At 42.9% G+C, this 20971-nt stretch overlaps 1 protein-coding gene across 1 annotated transcript in view; it reads right to left on the bottom strand.

Annotated features, from left to right (window-relative positions):
* Positions 1-353: 353 nt before the first annotated feature.
* Positions 354-20971, bottom strand: part of DDX41 (DEAD-box helicase 41) — a 167815-nt gene continuing 147197 nt past the window's right edge. Inside the window, exons 14-17 of the mRNA XM_069244503.1 lie at positions 17842-17991; positions 13244-13315; positions 11985-12095; positions 354-1244 (exon numbers count right to left, since the gene is read on the bottom strand). Of these exons, the coding sequence (XP_069100604.1) occupies positions 1108-1244; positions 11985-12095; positions 13244-13315; positions 17842-17991 (470 nt within the window). The 3' untranslated portion in view covers positions 354-1107. The remainder of the gene's footprint in view (positions 1245-11984; positions 12096-13243; positions 13316-17841; positions 17992-20971) is intronic.

Here is a 20971-nt window from a genome sequence, read left to right on the forward strand (position 1 = left end):
ATTACGATAGATGTAATTGCTGCCGTAAAGCATTGGCAAGTCTCTGTTAACACAATATAGAAAAAAAATATGAAGATGGAAGTAGAGTCATTAAGACGTGGGAGGGGAGTAGTAACAAGGAAGGTAAGGAGTGGGTAAGAGAAAGAAGAAATAAACAGGAAACAGTCTGTAAGGTAAGAACAAGTACAGGGTTTTAATTGAGTTAATTTCTCCCTCCTCCTAACATACCACGTGGAAAAGAACAGTAGCAGTAGAATTTGGTCTTACCAAGAGTGGTTTGTAACCATGATTCAAACTGCCCAGCGTATCCTAACAAGCATGCTGTAAACGATAACGCTTTTTTTATTTAAAAAAAAAAAAAAAAAAAGGTCAGGGAGGGAAACCTTATTAGTGTGTGGATGAATGATTATTCAAAGTCACCACATTCTAGCAAGATGAAGAGGCATAAGGTGGGAATGTCAGAAAAAACACCCTGTTCCCCACCAACCAGTCTATCAAGCTATCTTCCATAGAATACTAAACAGAATTTCTGCTTTCACTCCGGCTCTGTTTTTACATGTACATAAAGCTGGAACTGGGCACCAACTTTGGGCCTCGGGGTGGATCATTTGATGTGTTTCTCAGCTCCAGACCGGTGGTCAGGCTAGATAAAAGGAGGCAAGTACCAGCTTCTCCAAGCTTGAGCTCTGTATCCTCTCCAATGCATCTCTGTGTGATGACTGTTTCAATTTTTAAGTCACAGGGCTGAGAAAGCAGATGTCCGTGCAAGGCCTGGAAGTGGAAGGACCCAGCGATGCAAACAGTTTTTTAAAAAAAATTATTTGTAGAGAGGAACACAATAACTTATAAACAGCTTCATGGTGCTAGCACAGCATATAATGGTTACATCAGGTCAACAGTAACCTTAGCTGCATCCGAAATTAATGTAGCCTTGCGCCACCCACTTCCCTTGAACCTGATAAGCAGTAAGGCAGAAATACAATGAGCATTGCCGTAGGATTCCTTTGTGTCTGAAGTCCATCAGGCTTTACATATATTAATCCTTGTGCATGATTTCTTCTTGAAAATCGAAAAAGATGCTCCTTAATCATCAAGCAAAATATCTCCTTAGAAGTCCATGGAGCTGTGTGCCAGGTAATCCTTTCGTCCAATGTTGGTGACCTGCTTGGTCTGCATAGCCTCCAACTTCGGACAGTCTGTGATACGATGCCCCAGACCTCCGCAGAAGGCACAGCCTCGTTCCCCTAGAAGACAAACCACAGTTGTTCTCACACTGCATAAAAACTCTTGTACACAACTCACCTCTCATACCCAAAACCCTCTTACACACACTTCTTCAACCCTGCTACCCTGCTGCTGAGCCCTCCCTGCAAACTCTTCAGACTGATACAGACTAAGTACGCTTCCCTCTTGAATAAGAACTCCTTCTGGTGTAAAGCACTTCAAACCGCGTCACCCAGTACCTCACTTCCTCAACAAAATACATGCTAAGAGCTTTTACTCTCTCTTCTTGCAGCTACAATAAAATATTTTTCTAGGATTCCCAGTTTAATGAATAGTAAGGAAAATATGACTTACTTGTAACAATTCATTTGCAGCCTCTATTTGTGTACAGTCACAAGCTGTGCGCACTCCTGCCATCTAGTGTTGGGCCCTGAACGTTACAATCTTGTTTTTTTCAAATATGGAATTTCAGATTCAAGTACATTCGTGGAAACGTCCTTGAAACTTGCAATGCTTTAGGACACCGATCCCACGTCAGATTATGTTTTTCTTCCAAGGGCACGCGAATGTGTGTACTAGTGAAGCTTTCTAATGTCTGTGAACTGGCAAGAAAGCATGCATACGTGTACAATATGTTTGCAGGGCTTACTTTTAGGGAGGCGGGTAGGGTGCATGTGAATATACAGCACCACAGGCTGCAAACCAAAGGTTACAGGCACAAAACATTTTCGTCTTACAGCATGTGTAGCTGCGCCCACATTCATAAAGCAGCAGCTTGTGAGCAGATGTGGAAGATGTGTGGGGCAAGGAGGAATGACCGACTAGTAAAGCTTGATGGGTGTGTATGTCCCCACAATAGTGCTTAGTAAATGTGTGGATGGAAGTCTGGGTGGAACCCTAGCAATACTCTGCTAGTGGGATACTACCTATAAATGTCACTATGGTACCTCTATAGCATGTAGAATGTGCTCTTTAGGGTAGGCAGTGTGTGTCTGGCTTTGTCATCACAACAACTTAATAAACCCAACAGTCCACCTTGCTAGACCCGCCTATAAAATGGCGCTGCCAATATGCAGCTGTGCATAAGCAACAAGTAGCTGTTTGGGTTTCTTAACTGACTGTGTATTTTCAACAAAGAAATTGATGGTACTGTTGCCATCTAATATGTGAGAGTTTTTGTGAAACTTCTTTAGACTGAAAACAAGCACGAGCGTGTTTCACACCCTTCTTTGTGTACCAGTATAAAGGAACCAGCAACTGAAAGCGTGGAGTCCTACTTCTGAGGTGTGATGGCTACAAGAAATTCTATATGTAAATATAACAAACTATAATACACACAAATGTAGTGGCTTAGTGTGCCCATATGAGGCTAGTGAGGAAACGTCATGGCTCCAAGAAGAAAGAAGGTGGCAGTCTACAAGGGAAGACCTTGTTAGGACCCTTTATTGAGGTGTTAATGAATTAAATTCAAAACATAAACGTGTGCTCTCCGTTTTGATGGTAAACTACAATTACTGACAAATGAAAGGATACAGGTGTAAGTCTAATCCTACTCTATTGTAGGTGTAACAAATAACACGAAATGTGCTCTATTGTACTTGTATGGGATCAATATTCAATATGAAGATAGGAACAGTACACAAAGCATACCCATATTTTAGTGGTCAGCTTTCTAGCTTCCTTTAAGATCTGCAGTCTCCACAAAACAAATTCCAAGACTGGAGGTGCTGGATTGCAAGTTTCAATACTCTGAGTTTGGGATGCCCTAGCTTCCCTTCTTGTTCACCAAGTCTGAACAAAGTTTAGTGTGGATGAAAAGACAACACTAATAGTAGTCTCACAAGACTGACATGCTCATGTTAGAGAAATTAGAATAAGTCACTGATGTCGGTCTTATTTTCCACATTACTTAACGAATTGGTGGTAGCAGGGACAAAGCATTAGCTGATCAATTTATTCATTGTGTATTTGCTAGGATCCTCAGGTGTGGGTATCCGAAGGTGAAGTTCTGGCATTTACCATTCTTGAAATTGGGGAACATATTCACTGTTAGAGTCCCCAAACATGGAAATAAGTCTTTATAATACGAAAACTGGTCTTACATTTGCCAGTTTCCTGGTGCGCCATGCTCAGCGGGTCGGCAAAGTTACTGTCGGGCCCTGGAAGAGTTTTTGCTAGTAGTCTGATCTGATGATGCATCGCTTTATGCATTGTGTGTGGTAGTGTGGAAAGTTGTGGGATATGTTACCCTGTTTCTGCCAATGGTACATGGTGATCACTGTGACTGTGCAAATGAGGACCACTTTGTTAGGCAATATTGTTTGGAAACCTCAGAGGACTACATGCACCGCCAAAAGCTCAAACACTGACCACTGGCTGTGTGCAGTGAGGGCACACAAATGTGCTCCCCAACCTGTCACGATCAAGAAACATTCTTTTTGTTTCACCATTGTATTTTGTGCTGAATACTGGGCTACACCAACATAAATATTCCCAATTTTCAGTTGCTCATGACCACTATCTGCCCAATACCTTTGTAGAAGACGCACGTGTAACTGTGTGTTTGAATCTAAAACAATCCATGATGCCATAATTTCCATCAGTTCCATTATTCTGTCAGCAGATGCGACGTCTGGTACAGGGGAGGCAGTCTGAAATGCTGTCACCCTCTCATTGACTGGTAAGGCTTTCCCTGTGATTTAATCGAAAGTAGGACTGAGGAACCCCTGGATTTGTCATAGACGCCAATGTGATTTTTTGGGGCATTTATTGTGAATTCTAATTTGTGCACAGGGTGAACAAACTGTTGAGTATACGTGAGGCATTGCACGCTACCTGTCCATTTTCCATATAATCGTCCAGACATGGGAACATCAATTTTAGAAGACATAAGAGCTGCTGCTGCTACTACTGCAAGACGTGTTGTGAATGCTTGTAGGCTTGTAGTTATTCCTAACAATAGAACTTTGAAACTGTAATGTTTCAGTTACCACAAATCTCAGGTAAAAGAGATGTGCTTGATGTTTTGGGATGAAAGTCTCGAGAGGAGGTGTGCTACTCCAAGAAGGAGCCGTGGGTGCTGGAGGATAATCATCTGCCATACTGAGATGCATAACCCCGTTTTTACCCAGGCTGGTACTGGGTGGCTGAGGAAGTGGGGGAGGGAGGTGGTGGGTCTGCCAGAAGGCATTTAGATGTCTTGTGAGTATGCCTTTGCAGAAGCCTGCTTCCGTGCTGGTGTTGGTGCTGTATGTCAAGCATTGTCTTTTCTATATCGGTCTTATTGTTTCTAGCATGTCATCAACCTAAGGTCCGAAGAAATATTGATCATCAAACAGAACACCTCTCAGGACTTTTGTTAATCTGCTCTGGGGCTGTATCCGCTGCTTACAAAGCACACAATGTTAAAATTGGAAATAACCTTCCCCTCATCCATGACATTTAGCTCTTTTCTTGTATGCATCAGAGAGACGTTGCATTACTTGCTTGGCCTCTTCCCACTGGCTTCTATCATACTTGGCCCACTGACCTGCAATTCAGTACTATGGTACTGCCCCTACTGCTACTCACTTGCCTGCTGCGTCAGTACTTTTACATTTATTTGTAAAAGGCAGGGTGTTATAAATACTCTTAGCTGCATGACCAACAAGTAATGCGGATGGAGATGTATGGAAAATGTCACTTACCCAGTGTACATCTGTTCGTGGCATGAGACGCTGCAGATTCACATGCTGGGCATATCCCGCCATCTAGTGTTGGGCTCGGAGTGTTACAAGTTGTTTTTCTTCGAAGAAGTCTTTTTGAGTCACAAGATCGAGGGACTCCTCCCATTTCGGCTCCATTGCACATGGGCGTCGACTCCATCTTAGATTGTTTTCCCCGCAGAGGGTGAGGTAGGAGTTGTGTATATAGTAATAATGCCCATGCAATGGAGTAAGTATGTATGTACATAATGTGACTAAAAGTGTTATATTTAAAAATTTTCAAATGTACAAGTTTAATTTTAGTCAACTTATAACGGCTACAGGCTCCCGGGGAGGTGGGAGGGCGCATGTGAATCTGCAGCGTCTCATGCCACGAAAAGATGTACACTGGGTAAGTGACATTTTCCGTTCGATGTCATGTGTAGCTGCAGATACACATGCTGTGCATAGACTAGTAAGCAGTTATCTCCCCCAAAGCGGTGGTTTAGCCCATAGGAGTTGAAGTTGTCTGAAATAGTGTTCTTAGTACTGCTTGTCCTACTGAGGCTTGTTGTGTTGTTAACACATCCACGCAGTAATGTTTAGTAAATGTATGAGGCGTAGACCATGTGGCTGCCTTACATATTTCTGTCATTGGTATATTTCCTAGAAAAGCCATTGTGGCGCCTTTCTTTCTAGTGGAGTGTGCCTTCGGTGTAATAGGCAGTTCTCTTTTAGCTTTAACATAACAGGTTTGAATACATTTAACTATCCATCTGGCAATGCCTTGTTTGGATATTGGATTCCCTGTATGAGGTTTTTGGTAAGCTACAAACAATTGTTTTGTTTTGCGAAACTGTTTATTTCTATCAATGTAGTGCATTAGAGCTCTTTTTATGTCTAATGTATGTAATGCTCTTTCAGCTACAGAGTCTGGTTGTGGAAAAAACACTGGGAGTTCCACAGTTTGGTTTAAGTGGAACGGTGATATAACTTTTGGCAAAAATTTGGGATTTGTGCCTAGAACCACTTTATGTTTGTGTATTTGTATAAAGGGTTCTTGTATGGTAAAGGCTTGTATTTCACTCACTCTTCTGAGGGATGTGATGGCTATTAGAAAGGCTACTTTCCAGGTTAAGTATTGCATTTCACAAGAGTGCATGGGTTCGAATGGTGGACCCATGAGTCGCGTTAATACAATATTGAGGTTCCACGAAGGAAATGGTGGTGTTCTTGGTGGAATGAGCCTTTTTAGACCCTCCATAAATGCTTTTATGACTGGGATTCTAAATAGTGAAGTTGAATGTGTAATTTGCAGATATGCTGAAATTGCTGTGAGATGTATTTTAATGGACGAAAAAGCTAAGTTAGATTTTTGTAAGTGCAGTAAGTAGCTTACAATGTCTCTTGCGGACGCGTGTAATGGTTGAATTTGATTATTTTGACAGTAATAAACAAATCGTTTCCATTTATTTGCGTAGCAATGTCTTGTAGTAGGTTTTCTAGCCTGTTTGATGACCTCCATACATTCTTGTGTAAGGTCTAGGTGTCCGAATTCTAAGACTTCAGGAGCCAGATCGCTAGATTGAGCGATGCTGGACTCGGGTGTCTGATCTGCTGTTTGTGTTGAGTTAACAGATCTGGTCTGTTTGGTAGTTTGATATGAGGCACTACTGACAGGTCTAGTAATGTTGTGTACCAAGGTTGTCGTGCCCAAGTTGGTGCTATTAGTATTAGTTTGAGTTTGTTTTGACTCAATTTGTTTACAAGATATGGAAGGAGTGGGAGAGGGGGAAAAGCGTAAGCAAATATCCTTGACCAACTCATCCATAACGCATTGCCTTTGGAGTGAGGCTGTGGGTACCTGGATGCAAAGTTTTGGCATTTTGCATTTTCTTTTGTTGCGAATAGGTCGATTTGCGGTGTTCCCCACTTTTGGAAGTAGGTTTGCAGTATCTGTGGATGAATCTCCCATTCGTGGATTTGTTGGTGATCTCGACTGGGATTGTCTGCCAATTGGTTTTGAATTCCTGGGATGTATTGCGCTATTAGGCGAATGTGATTGTGAATCGCCCAATGCCAAATCTTCTGTGCTAAGAGACACAGTTGTGATGAGTGTGTGCCTCCCTGTTTGTTTAAGTAATAAATTGTTGTCATGTTGTCTGTTTTGACAAGAATGTCGTCATGTAGTTTTGTTGTCTGAGCAAGGGGATTACGTCTTGAAGTGTTACCTTGTGAAAGTGATTTGATGTAAAGATTTAGTGTTCTGAGATCTAATATAGGTCTTAGAGTTTTGTCCTTTTTGGGTATGAGAAAGTACAGGGAGTAAACCCCTGTCCCTTTTTGATGACTGGGTACTAGTTCTATTGCCTCTTTTTGTAACAACGCTTGGACTTCTATCTGTAATAGATCCATGTGTTGTTTGGACATGTTGTGTGTTTTTGGCGGCACATTTGGTGGTAATTGTAGGAATTCTATGCAATAGCCATGTTGGATGATGGCTAGGACCCACGAGTCCGTTGTTATTTCCTCCCAATTTTGGTAAAAATCTGTTAGTCTCCCCCCCACTGGTGTTACGTGTTGGGGATTTGTGACACTGAAGTCACTGTTTGTTTTGAGGGGTCTTGGGACTTTGGAACTTCCCTCTAGTCTTAGGGAACTGTCCCCCTCTGTATTGTCCCCGAAAGCCTCCTCTCCGATACTGGCTCTGGTATGTGGGCCTGGTTTGTGAAGTTAAGGGTTCTGTTGTTTGAGCCCGAAACCCCCCTCTAAATTGTGTTTTCCTAAAAGTGCCTCTGCTCTGTGGGGAGTAGAGCACGCCCATGGCCTTGGCCGTATCTGTATCTTTTTTCAACTTCTCGATAGCAGTGTCCACTTCCGGCCCAAACAACTGCTGTCCATTAAAAGGCATATTAAGCACGGCCTGTTGGATTTCGGGCTTGAATCCTGAGGTGCGCAGCCATGCATGTCTCTGAATTGTCACAGCTGTATTTACAGTTCTTGCAGCTGTGTCTGCTGCGTCCATTGCTGAACGTATCTGGTTATTTGAGATACTTTGGCCTTCTTCTACCAACTGTTGTGCACGTTTTTGGAATTCTTTGGGCAGATGTTCAATAAAGTGTTGCATTTCATCCCAGTGGGCTCTGTCATATCTCGACAGCAAAGCCTGTGAATTCGCAATGTGCCATTGATTGGCTGCTTGTGCTGCCACTCTTTTTCCCGCTGCGTTGAACTTGCGACTTTCTTTGTCGGGTGGTGGTGCATCTCCAGAGGTGTGTTATTTCGCCCTTTTTACGTGCTGCGCCAACTACTACTGAGTCCGGTGTCAGTTGCTGCGTAATGTACATACGGTCTGTTGGTGGAGGCTTCTACTTTTTCTCCACCCTAGGAGTAATAGCCCTGCTTTTCACGGGTTCTTGAAATATTTCCTTTGCGTGTTTCAACATTCCCAGTAGCATTGGAAGACTCTGGTACTGACTATGTGTGGATGAGAGTATTAAATAAAAAGTCATCTTCGATAGGTTCAGCATGCAGTGTGACGTTGTGAAAAGCAGCTGCTCTGGACACCACCTGCGTGTAAGCAGTACTGTCCTCAGGTGGTGATGGTCTTGCTGGGTAACAGTCAGGACTGTTATCTGACACAGGCGCATCATAAAGATCCCATGCATCTGGGTCATCTTGGCTCATGCTTGTGTGTGTTGGAGACTGCACCATCGGTGGGCTAGCGATTGGTGATGATTGCGGTGAGCGTTAAGGTGATGGTGGCGGAGTTACTTGTTTTGCCACCTTTGCTTGTGGTAGTTTATCCTTCTCTTGGAAAGCCAGTTTCCTTTTCATCCTTATAGGAGGGAGAGTTCTTATCTTCTCTGTCTCCTTTTGGATATGGAGCCTTCTCTGTGTATAATCTGGCTCCCCTGCCTCTAGTTCCTGTCCGAATTTATAGCTTTGCATGTGTGTGGAAAGCCCTTGCTCCTCAGTGTAGGAACTTGTTTTTGGCTCCGAAGCCGGATGTTTCGGGATCGAAACCTTTTCCACCATCTTTTTCGGCTCCGAAGCCACTTTTTTGTGTTTCGGTGTTCCGATCTCTCAGTGCCGAGTCGTCTCGGTATCTCGATGTCGAGATTGTTCTGACCCGGTGTCTCGGGTCGAGTCTTTTCTGTGCCGGTATCTCGACCGGAGTCGGATGACTTCGACACCTGCGTGCCCTTTTTCGGTGCCCATGGACGATCACCGATTTTTTGGGTTAAGCCATGGCTTGCCGGCGGTGGCGTCCCCTGGGCTCTGATGAATTTACCGTGAGTTTTGGCTGGGGCGGTTTTACTCACGGTTTTCGGCGTCTGTTCTGTTTCGGCCTCGTCCGAGTCAGCAATGGAGAAGGTTTCTTCTTCCTCAAAGTCTTGGTGTCCTGACGGCGCAGACGCCATTTGAAGTCTTCTCGCTCTCCGGTCCCTCAGCGTTTTCCTCGATCGAAATGCTCGACAGGCCTCACAGGTATCCTCTTTGTGTTCGGGAGACAAACACAAGTTACAGACCAAATGTTGATCTGTGTAAGGATACTTGTTGTGGCATTTGGGGCAGAAGCGGAATGGGGTCCGTTCCATTAGTCTTGTCGATGCACGTGGTCGGGCCGACCAGGCCCCGCTGGGGAACCGAAAACCCGAAGGGCCACCGGAGCTCTTCAAAATTCGGTGTCGATCTGTGTTAACTAACCCGATACCGAACGCAAACAATACCGTCAAATTTTTCCGATATCTAACTAATTTTCCGAACCAAAACATGGAGCGTAGAGGAACACGTCCGAACCCGATGGCGGAAAGAAAACACTCTAAGATGGAGTCGACGCCCATGCGCAATGGAGCCGAAATGGGAGGAGTCCCTCGATCTTGTGACTCAAAAAGACTTCTTCGAAGAAAAACAACTTGTAACACTCCAAGCCCAACACTAGATGGCGGGATATGCACAGCATGTGTATCTGCAGCTACACATGCCATCGAACATATATATATGCGCAAAGGGTTCTCAGGAGTGGTTTAAACTTCTTTTCAATCAATGCCAATTGGACTCTAGCCTTAACCGGGTCTTTGAAGTTTTCTGATGAGCATTTTCACATTGTTTTCAACATTGGTAAATAGTTAGTGCACCTCTCAGTTTTAGATAAATTATCAACGACCAAGTCATCCTCCTCAACATGTGGCAAAACACTGTGATGTGTCACTTCCCTTACAATGACTGCATAGGAGATAGAAGTATCTTCCAACGGGGCGCTTTAAACTGATATGGCAGTAGCCCAGTATAGTCAATATAATCTGTCCTATAATTAGGCCAAACATCATCCTATCATTTAGTTAGTTAGGGCTCTTGGTATATGTGAGGCAAGTCTACATAAGAATGCTTTTCTGATTCCGAGGGTACTTAATTTGATGGAGAATACTAGAGTAGGCTATGTGTGATGTTTCTTCTTCAGGAATGAAAAAGCTTCATGTTTTTCTGAAACGGCTATCCTTAATATAAGTTTGCACTTCCGTGAAAAAGCATGTCTTATAGTGAACAGGTAACAAGAGGGCCTGTATTAGGATCAATATTTATATATTGTCATCGATCTTTCATCTAATTTTTCAATGTCTTCCTATTAAAGCCTTTGTGCACTGGCTTCTGACGATATGCTCGGCTTACAAGCCGGGTTCAGCACAGATGTGAAGTTGGCATCATCCTGACCTTGACCATCCTTTCCTGAACCACGAACACCCTCCAGCATCAAGGATACTTTTCTGTACCTAGGAATTTCAATGATAGTGGCTATGGCTGACTGCTGAGCCTTATTTGGTGCTGGTTCTTCAGACAAGCCATGGGGCTCTCAGGGAAGTTACATTCGGTGGTTAATCATCATCTGAGGGCTATTCCTTGGTTTGTGTCACATGCTTTTCAAGGCTAAGGATGCTGGGCCCATCCTTGGTATTAACCTCTGAGACGGAAGGCATTGACTTGGTTGTGAGTGTGGGCTTTGTTCGGTGCTCCAGATATTCATCTTTTCTAGAGTTGATGTCTTCAAAATGAAATGGGACTCTGCTCCCTTAGCACATCCGGGGTACAGGAGGGTACACTTGTAGAGCTGTTAGAATTAAAGTTCTTGGCTACCACTTCAGATTGGTACTTCAAGTCTTGGCGCTGCATTTCTAAATAGTGTGCTCACCTCCTTTCCCGTTGATGCTAGACAGTGCTCTTGATCAAAAGGTTTTACAAGCCAAGCAGACCATTGTCAAGGAGTGGTTACATACCGTTTACTGGTCTGACCATGCTAACCTGCTATTGCAAGCAGGGCAAAACTTAAACAAAGATATCTATCCCCTCCACCAACATCAAGTCATTCCCACATAAACTACTCCTGGATGTTCAATTCAATGGAAGTCATTGAGATAGGTTTTTTGTTCCGTTATTGTTTCCCAGTTGTTCTATGTCAAAATCATTCTTTTTCCAGCACAATTGTGACTGAGTACTCAAAACACGTCCCAGATCAATGGTGGGAGAAAAAAAAACAATCTGAGGTTGGGACTGTGTCCTAGTGTATTGTGAATTTCAGGACAGTGATCACTCTAAATTGAAATTCCTCCTTTTACAAAGAAACGTTTAATGCTCTATGCCGGATACTAGATGGCAGGAGTGTGCAAGTCAGCTGACACTTCTATTCCTGAAAGGAATGCTTCTTCCAATTGTTTTATGCAAGAGGTCTTGTTTGAACTTCTCTCTAATGCCAAGCTATGTAGCAGGTAAAGGACCTGTAATTGCATATGTTACAAACCCAATGTGACACAGATGAATGCAAAGAGAACTCACTGCAGATCTGATGCTTTGAATTCAGGCTAGGAGTTAGTCTCCTGTACACAGTCACAATATACAAAGAGCAGGTGATATAATTGGTTGCACATACATAGTGTATAGCACCAGTCACTTCACATATATACACAATGTGTGTGACCAGTAACTGTGCAGAGCATGTGCGCACCAAATATTTCACACTCAGGCCATGTTTGACATCTCCAGAATAGCATGTTAATTGTTATCTGTTCTAGGAGCTCATACCTCCAATGTCTAGCATGGACTCGTCCCCGCTGTTCAGCACCTGTAGCACTGGAGGTACCTTTTGCTTCGCCTCTAGCAGCAGCGCCTTTAGATCCATCAGGACTGACTCATCTAGAACAAAGAGAAAGAGAAATCACAACTGGGCCGACACCCTATAGAGCTCGTATTTCTCTTCACATGCACCTCTTATATTTAGGTCAGTGCTGTACCATCAGACCCACATCTGCCACTCTGCAGTGCTCACAATGGCAGAGCAGCAGAACTCATATTTTACTTACTGCACATTGTTGAATTAACCCTGGCCAACCCTGAAGAGCCCAAACCTCACCATATGGACCTCTCTCCTCCCACTAACCACAATTTTAAAGCAATAGCTGCAACCTAAACTAACCCCAAGACTGACCTTAGAATGCTCACAACTCTTTACATGGACCTCATACTACCCTGCACAGTCCACAACCAACCAAACATACACTTTTCTTCAGAATAGAGAGCTATCAAAGTTCATCCTCTGTACATCTACCTCAACGATTATACTGGCAGTCTCCACAAAACCAGTGTTGGCACTAAGCATCCCAGCCTTTTCGTTGCCAGAGTAACCCTTGAATCTGATCCCACCACGGTGTGTACATGGAACACCCACGTGGAGCAGCTGAACTGAAAGTGCCCTTTGAGCCTTGATCCAACGTCTCACCTAGGTCTTACTTCCTACACCACTTGAAGCAGGGTCTCCATCATCGTCAAAATCTTTCCTCAGACCCTGCACCAACCTCCACCAGCAGCAGGCCCAGGCTCTCAAGAGTATTTCATATTTGCTTGGAGAACAGGCTTCCACCAGCCACTGTCTACCAAATGTTCTAAAGATCTGGGGCCAGATGTACGAACACATTTTCCCATTGACACAGAATGGGAAAAACCCTTTGGTACATCTAGCCCCTAGACCCTGACAACCAACAGATGCAGACGGGCAGAACTGCTACCTCTATGCCCCATAGTATCAGATGCCAGTCACACAGTCAGCCCAGACATTCCAGGACTGATGTGCTCAATCCATTGCTTCTACAGACAGAGATGTGGCAGACTCTTGCACCAACCCAGATACTGCACACATCCAAATGGACATAACTCCCACAACCACGCCTATGCCTTACATACACAGGTACCAGATTTCCGCTGCAAGCCAAAGACCACCACGCATTTTATGAGCAAGATTTCTGGCAGTTATTTCAATGACTCAATGAATCTAAGTGACTCCTTACCACAAGCCTTGTTGATGAAAGTAGTTGCAATTCCAGTGTTTCCTGATCGTCCTGTACGCCCAATCCTGTGAACTGGACATAATAGAAATTGAGTTGAGAGAGAGACAAATATATAGATGTATATGCACTGATCTGGTCTTTGTCTGGGGGAAGTCAAGGGAGGGATTCACTGTCTGTGGTTCAGGAAAAGAGCGCAAGAAACGAATATCCCTCACCAAAAAGAAACAAGTTACTTAACAGTAACAACAGCAGTGCTCCTTGAGGCAAATCTAGACTTACTTGCTATGAAATATGAGTTGAGGTTGCCATTGCATAGAATACTGTGTGCTGATATACTTGAATTTGAAGGTGTTTACGTTAGGCGTGGCAGTATACCTATGTATGAAGTCAAAACAGTACATCATACAGATGCCATCATCAGATGGTACTTTTCCAAGGCATTGTGTAAAGTGTTTTTTTAAGGAGAGCAGGTGAAAGTAATTAGGGAATAGCAACCCTTGTTTCCATCTCCCACTTCCAACAAAAGGTGAAAGTAGAAGCATAGTTTGTGGAACTGAGGTTAATAATAGTAATGAGATATTTTGACATGAAGTGAACGTACAAACTGTGGCAAACTATTCATCTGAGCCCGGCTAAAAACTCTTGTATTACTGGCATATTAAAGCATGAAAGGCAACTGTACTTTTCAAGTAAGTGCCTGATCTTTGTTGAATTGACATTAAAAGTGTTGGGGGAGGGGGGTCATACCAAAGTGATAAAATATTCCGTGCAACTGCGCTTCCATGTATTTTGATTGTCTGCATGTACTTCTTGATGCTTCATACAGCATTCACAAACCGTTTGCCATGCAGGTGCTTGCAATCAAAAGGCAAAATGAAAGTTTGCTCTTGTACCTTAAATCTAAACTTAACATTCACAACTGTGCAAGGTGTTTTAAAATAAACGAGTTATCAGAGGTTTGCGGGTCCTGCGGTTTTTAAGGATGCTTTGAAGTGGTGTGCAATTGCCACATCTTCCCCCTCTTGTACAATGAAAGCAATGTACTCTTTAGACAAATTCTGTAATATAATCTCATAATAGTCTCACTGCATGTGTTCCCATAGGCAGAAAATGGACTGAAAATGTGCCATACAGTGCCTGTCCCCATATCTTCTTCCCGAGCACATCTTTGTACTCCACTTTAGGAGGAGGAGATCTCTATTTCACTGACTGAACTTTTCATAGCCTTTATGGCAATGGCCACATAAGTTTCAAGAAAAGCACTTGCATACCTAGGTTCATCGAGTGCAGACCTGGATTTAAACTCTTTTTGGCTTGAAGGAACTTACGATGGGCAGTGTGCCAAAGATGTCTCTCCCTAGGGGGTGGACAACACTGGTTAATGTCTGAACTTAAAAGAGATAATCTACTTATTTGTCTTCCAGCTGGCCACCATATACATGGTCACTTTATATACTAGCCCATTACAGGTACTAACCTGTTTTAGTTGGGAGGGATTTGAGGAAATCAGATGCCAAGGCTCATATGTGTTCATAATTGCCATCTACATTGTACTTTTCATTCTTTATTTCTCTGGATTGATGAATTCGGATGATCTTCAATACACGTTTGAGGTGGGTAAAATATTGTACCCACAAAAAATGTTGAGTCCCTTTTCTCCTGTGTGAGCTGAAGAGGATTCACCTCATCTAAGAAGCTATGTTCTTGTCTTGACCTACTGACTATGCTTTGTGAGGTTATGGTAGTACCCTACGTTTTTTTTTTTTTTTAAATCAATTTTGTGTTCTAGGCCTTTCAATATTGGCCCAAATTGGGAAATAAGCAGTTTCCTTCTCCACTCAAGACAACTTTCGAAAGTTTTGTTATGTGGGACTTTTTGAAAGTGGATTGGATACTGCCTTCCTTCAAACCCATGTTCTTCTAAGCCCAAAGACAACAAATTACTGCTATGCATGAATAAGGCATTGGAACTATTTAATCCCCTCTGGGTACAGTCAAAAAGATGTGCTATGATGCTATACGTTATAAAAAACACATCATATAAAATACCAGATAGGTTTTTCACTAAGATAAATAGCCTGGTAAGACAGTTGTTATGGGCAGGTGGGCAACCCAGAATATCTCTGAAAACACTGAAAAGATCTGTGGTTGAAGGGGGATTGCACTGCCCAGTGTGCAGAAATACTACAAAGCAGCGCAAGTCATTATAGTAAAGGATTGGGTTTATACGGAGGTTGATAACCCAGCGTTCTGGGGAGATAAATTAGGAATGAAGACACACAGTTACTTACATACACTATACGGAGGAAGAACTCAAAGGGGGACACAAAGGGTGATTGATATCTGGAGGAAACTGACGAAGGAGATGGGATGGGATGGGATGGGAGACTAACCCCCAAAGCCCCATCATGGGAAGCTACAAGGCTAAAAGAGGTCTCTTCACTGCAGGGATTCAAAGGACGGAATTACATTGCATCCCATACTTCCGCTAGCGTGGATATGCCAAAGAGATAGTCCCATTCTCATAACTACCGGCAGAATATAAGATAGCAGGGTCCCAGTGTTTCCAATGCAGACAACTATCCCACGCCCTGAAAACCAGAATCTCTCCAGAGGAAGAGATGCAAGAAATTTACCCATTAAAAAATAGGCTGCTGAGTGGGAAAGTTGACAAGAAACTAGTATAAATGACATATGGTACTCTGATGAGGAATACACAAGATACACTGACGAAACTGCAGGACAGGAGGGAAATAGACGCAGGGAACCTAGAAGAGGGTGATTGGGCAGAGGCAGTAGAATTCCCAAAAAATGTGGTAATAAAAGCTAGCTTTCAGCTTATCCAGCTTAAAATACTACACAGGGTGTACTACACTCAGACTTTTTTTTATATAAGATAAGGTGGATAGTAAGCACGGGATGCAAGAGAAACAGCGGAATGGAAGGCACTTTTCTGCACATTATATGGAGCTGCCCACACCCTGATGGGTACTGGGGGAAGGTGGAAAGCACACTGATGGGACCCTTAGACTGACACCAAGGATAGCGTTACTGGGTATATGGGAAGCCTCAGCCTATACACGTCATCAAAAAATACTCAAACACAGGCTGCATGGTGGCCAAGAGAGATGTAGCCCAGAGATGGAGCTCAGCAACACCCCCCCTACACATCAGAACAGGGAAACCGGAATGGAATATTGTACACCTAGAGTACAGAGTAGAGGATGAATGAAGAAATATGAAAAAACATGGGGATGATGGGCAACAAAATTATGAAAGGATACAGAAATGGAACAGTGGGATGCCTCTAATGATAACCAGGACAGAACCAGACAGAAAAGGTCAGCGAGAATGGCAATATAGGATTCAGGTGTCTCTGGACTAAAGACATTTGTGAGTGGGACCAGGGTGGAGTAGAAAGTGAGACAAACTGTTGAAGATGTTACTATATGCATGAATGTACAAACTGTTAATCACTGTTAATAAAATAATAAAAATATATTTAAAAAAAAGATGTGCTATGGTGATTGGGCTGACTTGGCTCGTTTTATATCGGACTGTTTTGTTTCATTGTCAATGGCAGATTCAAGTTGCAGAGTTTCTGGAAACTGCCAGCGGCGCAGTTTCATTTACAAATCTGCATTTTCTATGCCTGAAACAGAGTCATCATGATCTCCGCAGAACAGAAATTAAACCTATTTTCAAAGACTATCCACAGAAACCTCTGATAGTTAATCAACCAAAATGTGAAAGGTGTTTCAATTAAACCCAACGGTAAAATATGGCGAGAAGTAACAAATTAAAAAAATCTTGGCAGTCATTATGAAATATGGATTCCTGAATGTAGAAATCGAGAATTAAGGTTGAAATGTACCCCAATTCCTGATAGACTCAAATCTCCTACTACTTTGCTCTTTATGACGGGGCAAATACAAGATAAAGAAGGTTTGTGGTACATTATACTCGGTCTATGCCATAAGGAGTCATACAGCAGAGCTCCACTATTGTAATAATTTCAGTACAAGATGTTATTCCGAGCCTACCTGCTACAACAGTAATGCACGACATATGAATCTTGAATAGTTTCACTCTGCAACAGACTGTCCACATCAATCCTCTTGCTGGCAAGTCTGGTGTGAATATTGTTCTTTTAAGTTCACCTCCAGGGTGAGGGATAGTTTACCTTCCCCCACAGAATGAATGTGAACATTTTAGATAAACAAGAAGAGACAGTACTGTGATCACCTATCTCAGCGCAAGGAAAAGTTCTGTATTCAATTCACAAAAAAGGGAGGAAATTTCAGTTTTCCAACAAAAAGGGTACAGGTTCCAGGGGAGTGGCACTTACCATGATTCTGGATTCCTGTACTGTTTGGAAAGAAAGGGTTGGGAAGGATATTCTTACCACAGCACTAGAACTTCCAGTGGTGGTCTTTACACCGGCCTTTATGTTAAACAGTACTCATCTTACGCTAATTTTCAATCTGCACTGGTGGTGGAGGGATGAAGAAGATATATATGCCCATAACATAGTCTTGATTAGACTGAAATCAGGACAGATGATCTAAATTTCTAATATGTACATAGCTTCTGCTTACCATAGTTCTCAATCTCCTCAGGCATGTCATAGTTGATGACGTGCTGGATAGCTGGAAAGTCTAGACCTTTTGAAGCAACATCTGTTGCCACCAGGACATCCTTCTTCCCTTCTCGGAAGGCCTCAATTGCCTTAGTCCGTTCCTCTTGATCTGAAAGGGCAAATAATCAGAGATTTCTATATCAACTGACCTTCATTAAATTTCCATAAGACACAAGAGGTAGCCAATAGCCTATGGATTATGTCCTGTCAGCAGAGGTAAGGCATCACACATACATCACCCCCACCCCACCCAACCCCAACATCCAAGTTAACAGTCACAGCCTTAGAGGACCACCAGAGTGCAAGCTTTGGTGACCAAAGTATATCTCTATCAGACTGAGAGGGCTCTCCAGTGTTTTCTCGTCCTCAGAGGATTAGGTGGTACAGGATAGGTCCCTGTAATCTATTATATTATATAAAAAAGATCATCACCTACTGATACCACCAGTGGCAGGTTTCATCACTGGATCCTCACCCACTACACCTCACGTGAGTGGGTGGGCTTGACGAGACTCAACCTCTGATGAAAACTGCCTGCAGGTTTCTACAGTTATAGGCAGACACACATGCTGTTAGTTTCTTTCCCCCTGGGTCGAACACATAGTCCCGGGTCTATTGGGAAATGCAGTCCCATATTGTAAATGCCTCCGTAAATGTAACGAGGGGTTAGTGTGACCTATGATGTAAGCCTTTTGTCCCATAAAACTAGGGAGATGTCATCACACCCCTTAATTGACTACAACACCCCTATGTTGGTTAGTGTTTGGCCTTGGAAATCTAGGGACAAAGTGCCCCAAATCAAGATTTATTATCCACATCAAGAACTCTTGTAAAGTCTTGCCAGGACCGAACTCAAACATTGTCAGTGTATGAAGCAAATTATGTTTACATACAACCCCTTCCATGGGGTTTATGTAGGAGATATGGATGGCCTCCCCAAGGTTATCAATGTCTAGAGGCTTCTTTAAATGTCCATTGAACAAGATATCTGTTATGAATGTAAGTGGTGCCTGTGTCCCTTCATCTACCTTATTACATTTCTTGTAATGTCAGTGGTACATGGGACTGGTTCGTTTGGAACACAAAACCAATATTTCAATGCTGTTTGCAACATGTTCCGACCGAAGGGCATATGGTTTCTCAGTCGTCCTGGGCTATTGAGGCATGATGATCTGATTATGTCATGTGGTGACGGTACATGGTACCCCTAGCCATTCTGGATATCCTGGGTTTTCTAAGTAATCTGGTAAATTTATTTGATGGAGGTCCTATATTATGTTTCCCCAAGGGATGTCATCATTTAGGCCTTGCTTGTGTGTAGAATATCCATCTTTGTTCCTTTTCTAATAGGATTCTTTCAAGGTTTGTCTTGTTATCCTTCAACTGATCAATCACTACCCACTTTGAGTCCTTTATTGTATGTCATATGGAGATGCCATGTTCTGCCATTCTTGTAGTGCCATGTTTGCAATGTAGGTTACTCCTGTGCTTGCAAATCCTTGTTTTTACTTTGCAGGTTGTCATACCTATATATCTGTGCTCCCTGGGGATCATGCATATCATTTGTTTCGAGTTACAATGAGTGTGCCTTCTAATCTGCCATACAGTGGGTAAACATATCTCTATTGTCTTAAGAGACGTGAGAGGACAGATATTGTATTGTACATACAGGTAGTGTCCTGAGCTATTGCTTTTCACTCACTCTAATGATAAATAGGATTGATCCAAGCAGCACACAGTTGTGGGAGTACAGGTTACTTCACCTTAAATGGACCTATGAGGTTGGATTGAAAACCCAGAAAAATACTAGATAATTAGATAGGAACAGTGGCGGCTGCTACGGGGGGTGATGGGGGGGGGGGTCTGGTCCTTCACTTCTGAGTGACCTAAGGATAGCACAAACAACTGCCCAAATGAGAGTCTTGTACTCATTAACGGAACTGAAGAAGAAGCACATTACGACAATATTGCATGGAGTTATCATGACAGAATATTTAAGGGCAAATGCAGCTCCAAGGTAACTTTGGGTGCCCAATGCCCCACAGATATTCTTAGAAGATGCCACATTCAGAAAAAAGTGGGCAGATATCCTGGCATTGCACATGGGATTGGATCATCTTAATCACCAAGACAGAAAAAAGGTAATCAGAGGCAATCCTAATAGAAATACAAGCCAGTGAAAAACATTTTAAGACAACTGTGACTGCCTTAAAAAAGAGGTTAGAGGTAATCAATAAAAAGATGATGGAGCATAAAGACTTCCTGACAATCAAAAATCTAGAAATTCTAAAAGGATGTTAAAATGTTTTCTTTCACAAAAACATACCCATACTCAGCACCTAAATACAAAGCAACCTCAGAATGGGAGGATAAACAGTTAGACCATCCTCTTGACAGAAGATATTCCAACTTGGATGGATGGGCTTGCAGGAGTGATCAAGGAGGCAGACTGAGAACGAGGAATAGGAGAAAACCATGGGTCCAACAGTGGCAAAATTACAATAACTACCACCCTCCCTCCACTGTTCTTCCAACAACCCTTTCCCCCACATCCACCACCAGTGATGGATTGGAGCAATCCCTACAACTAGATGGCACCACAGATATTTCCCCCAGAGCTACAAACCACCCTTTTTAGGGAGAGAGGTCAGGATTATCGAGGAAGGAAGAAAAAAGAAACACTAGTGCAATGTGAGTTAGATGAACCCAGGGTACACACACGAAGCATGACAAATACACGCCCAGGACCCCGCACAAGTGCAACTTAGGGCCTGGTTTAGATATACTGGCGGCGGGCAGGTTATTCGGTCACAACTGTGATGGCTATCCCATCCGTCAAGATCTGAATCCCATCGTTTCTTATGGGATTTAGATTTTAGCGGATGGGATATCCATCACCGTTGTGACACAGTAATCCCTCCGTCAATATCTAAATCAGGCCCCTAGTTACCAATCTATCTGATAGGGAACTGACTGATACCCAACTATAAGTACTTAACAAAAAATTAGGGATTGTCCCTACCTTTGATTCATTTTGTTTACACTGTGAACTAGCAGGTTTCTTTAGAAAACGGACACTGAAGGCATAT

The sequence above is a fragment of the Pleurodeles waltl genome, chromosome 7 (genome assembly GCF_031143425.1).
Source record: "Pleurodeles waltl isolate 20211129_DDA chromosome 7, aPleWal1.hap1.20221129, whole genome shotgun sequence".
NCBI classification, from domain to species: Eukaryota; Metazoa; Chordata; class Amphibia; order Caudata; family Salamandridae; genus Pleurodeles; species Pleurodeles waltl.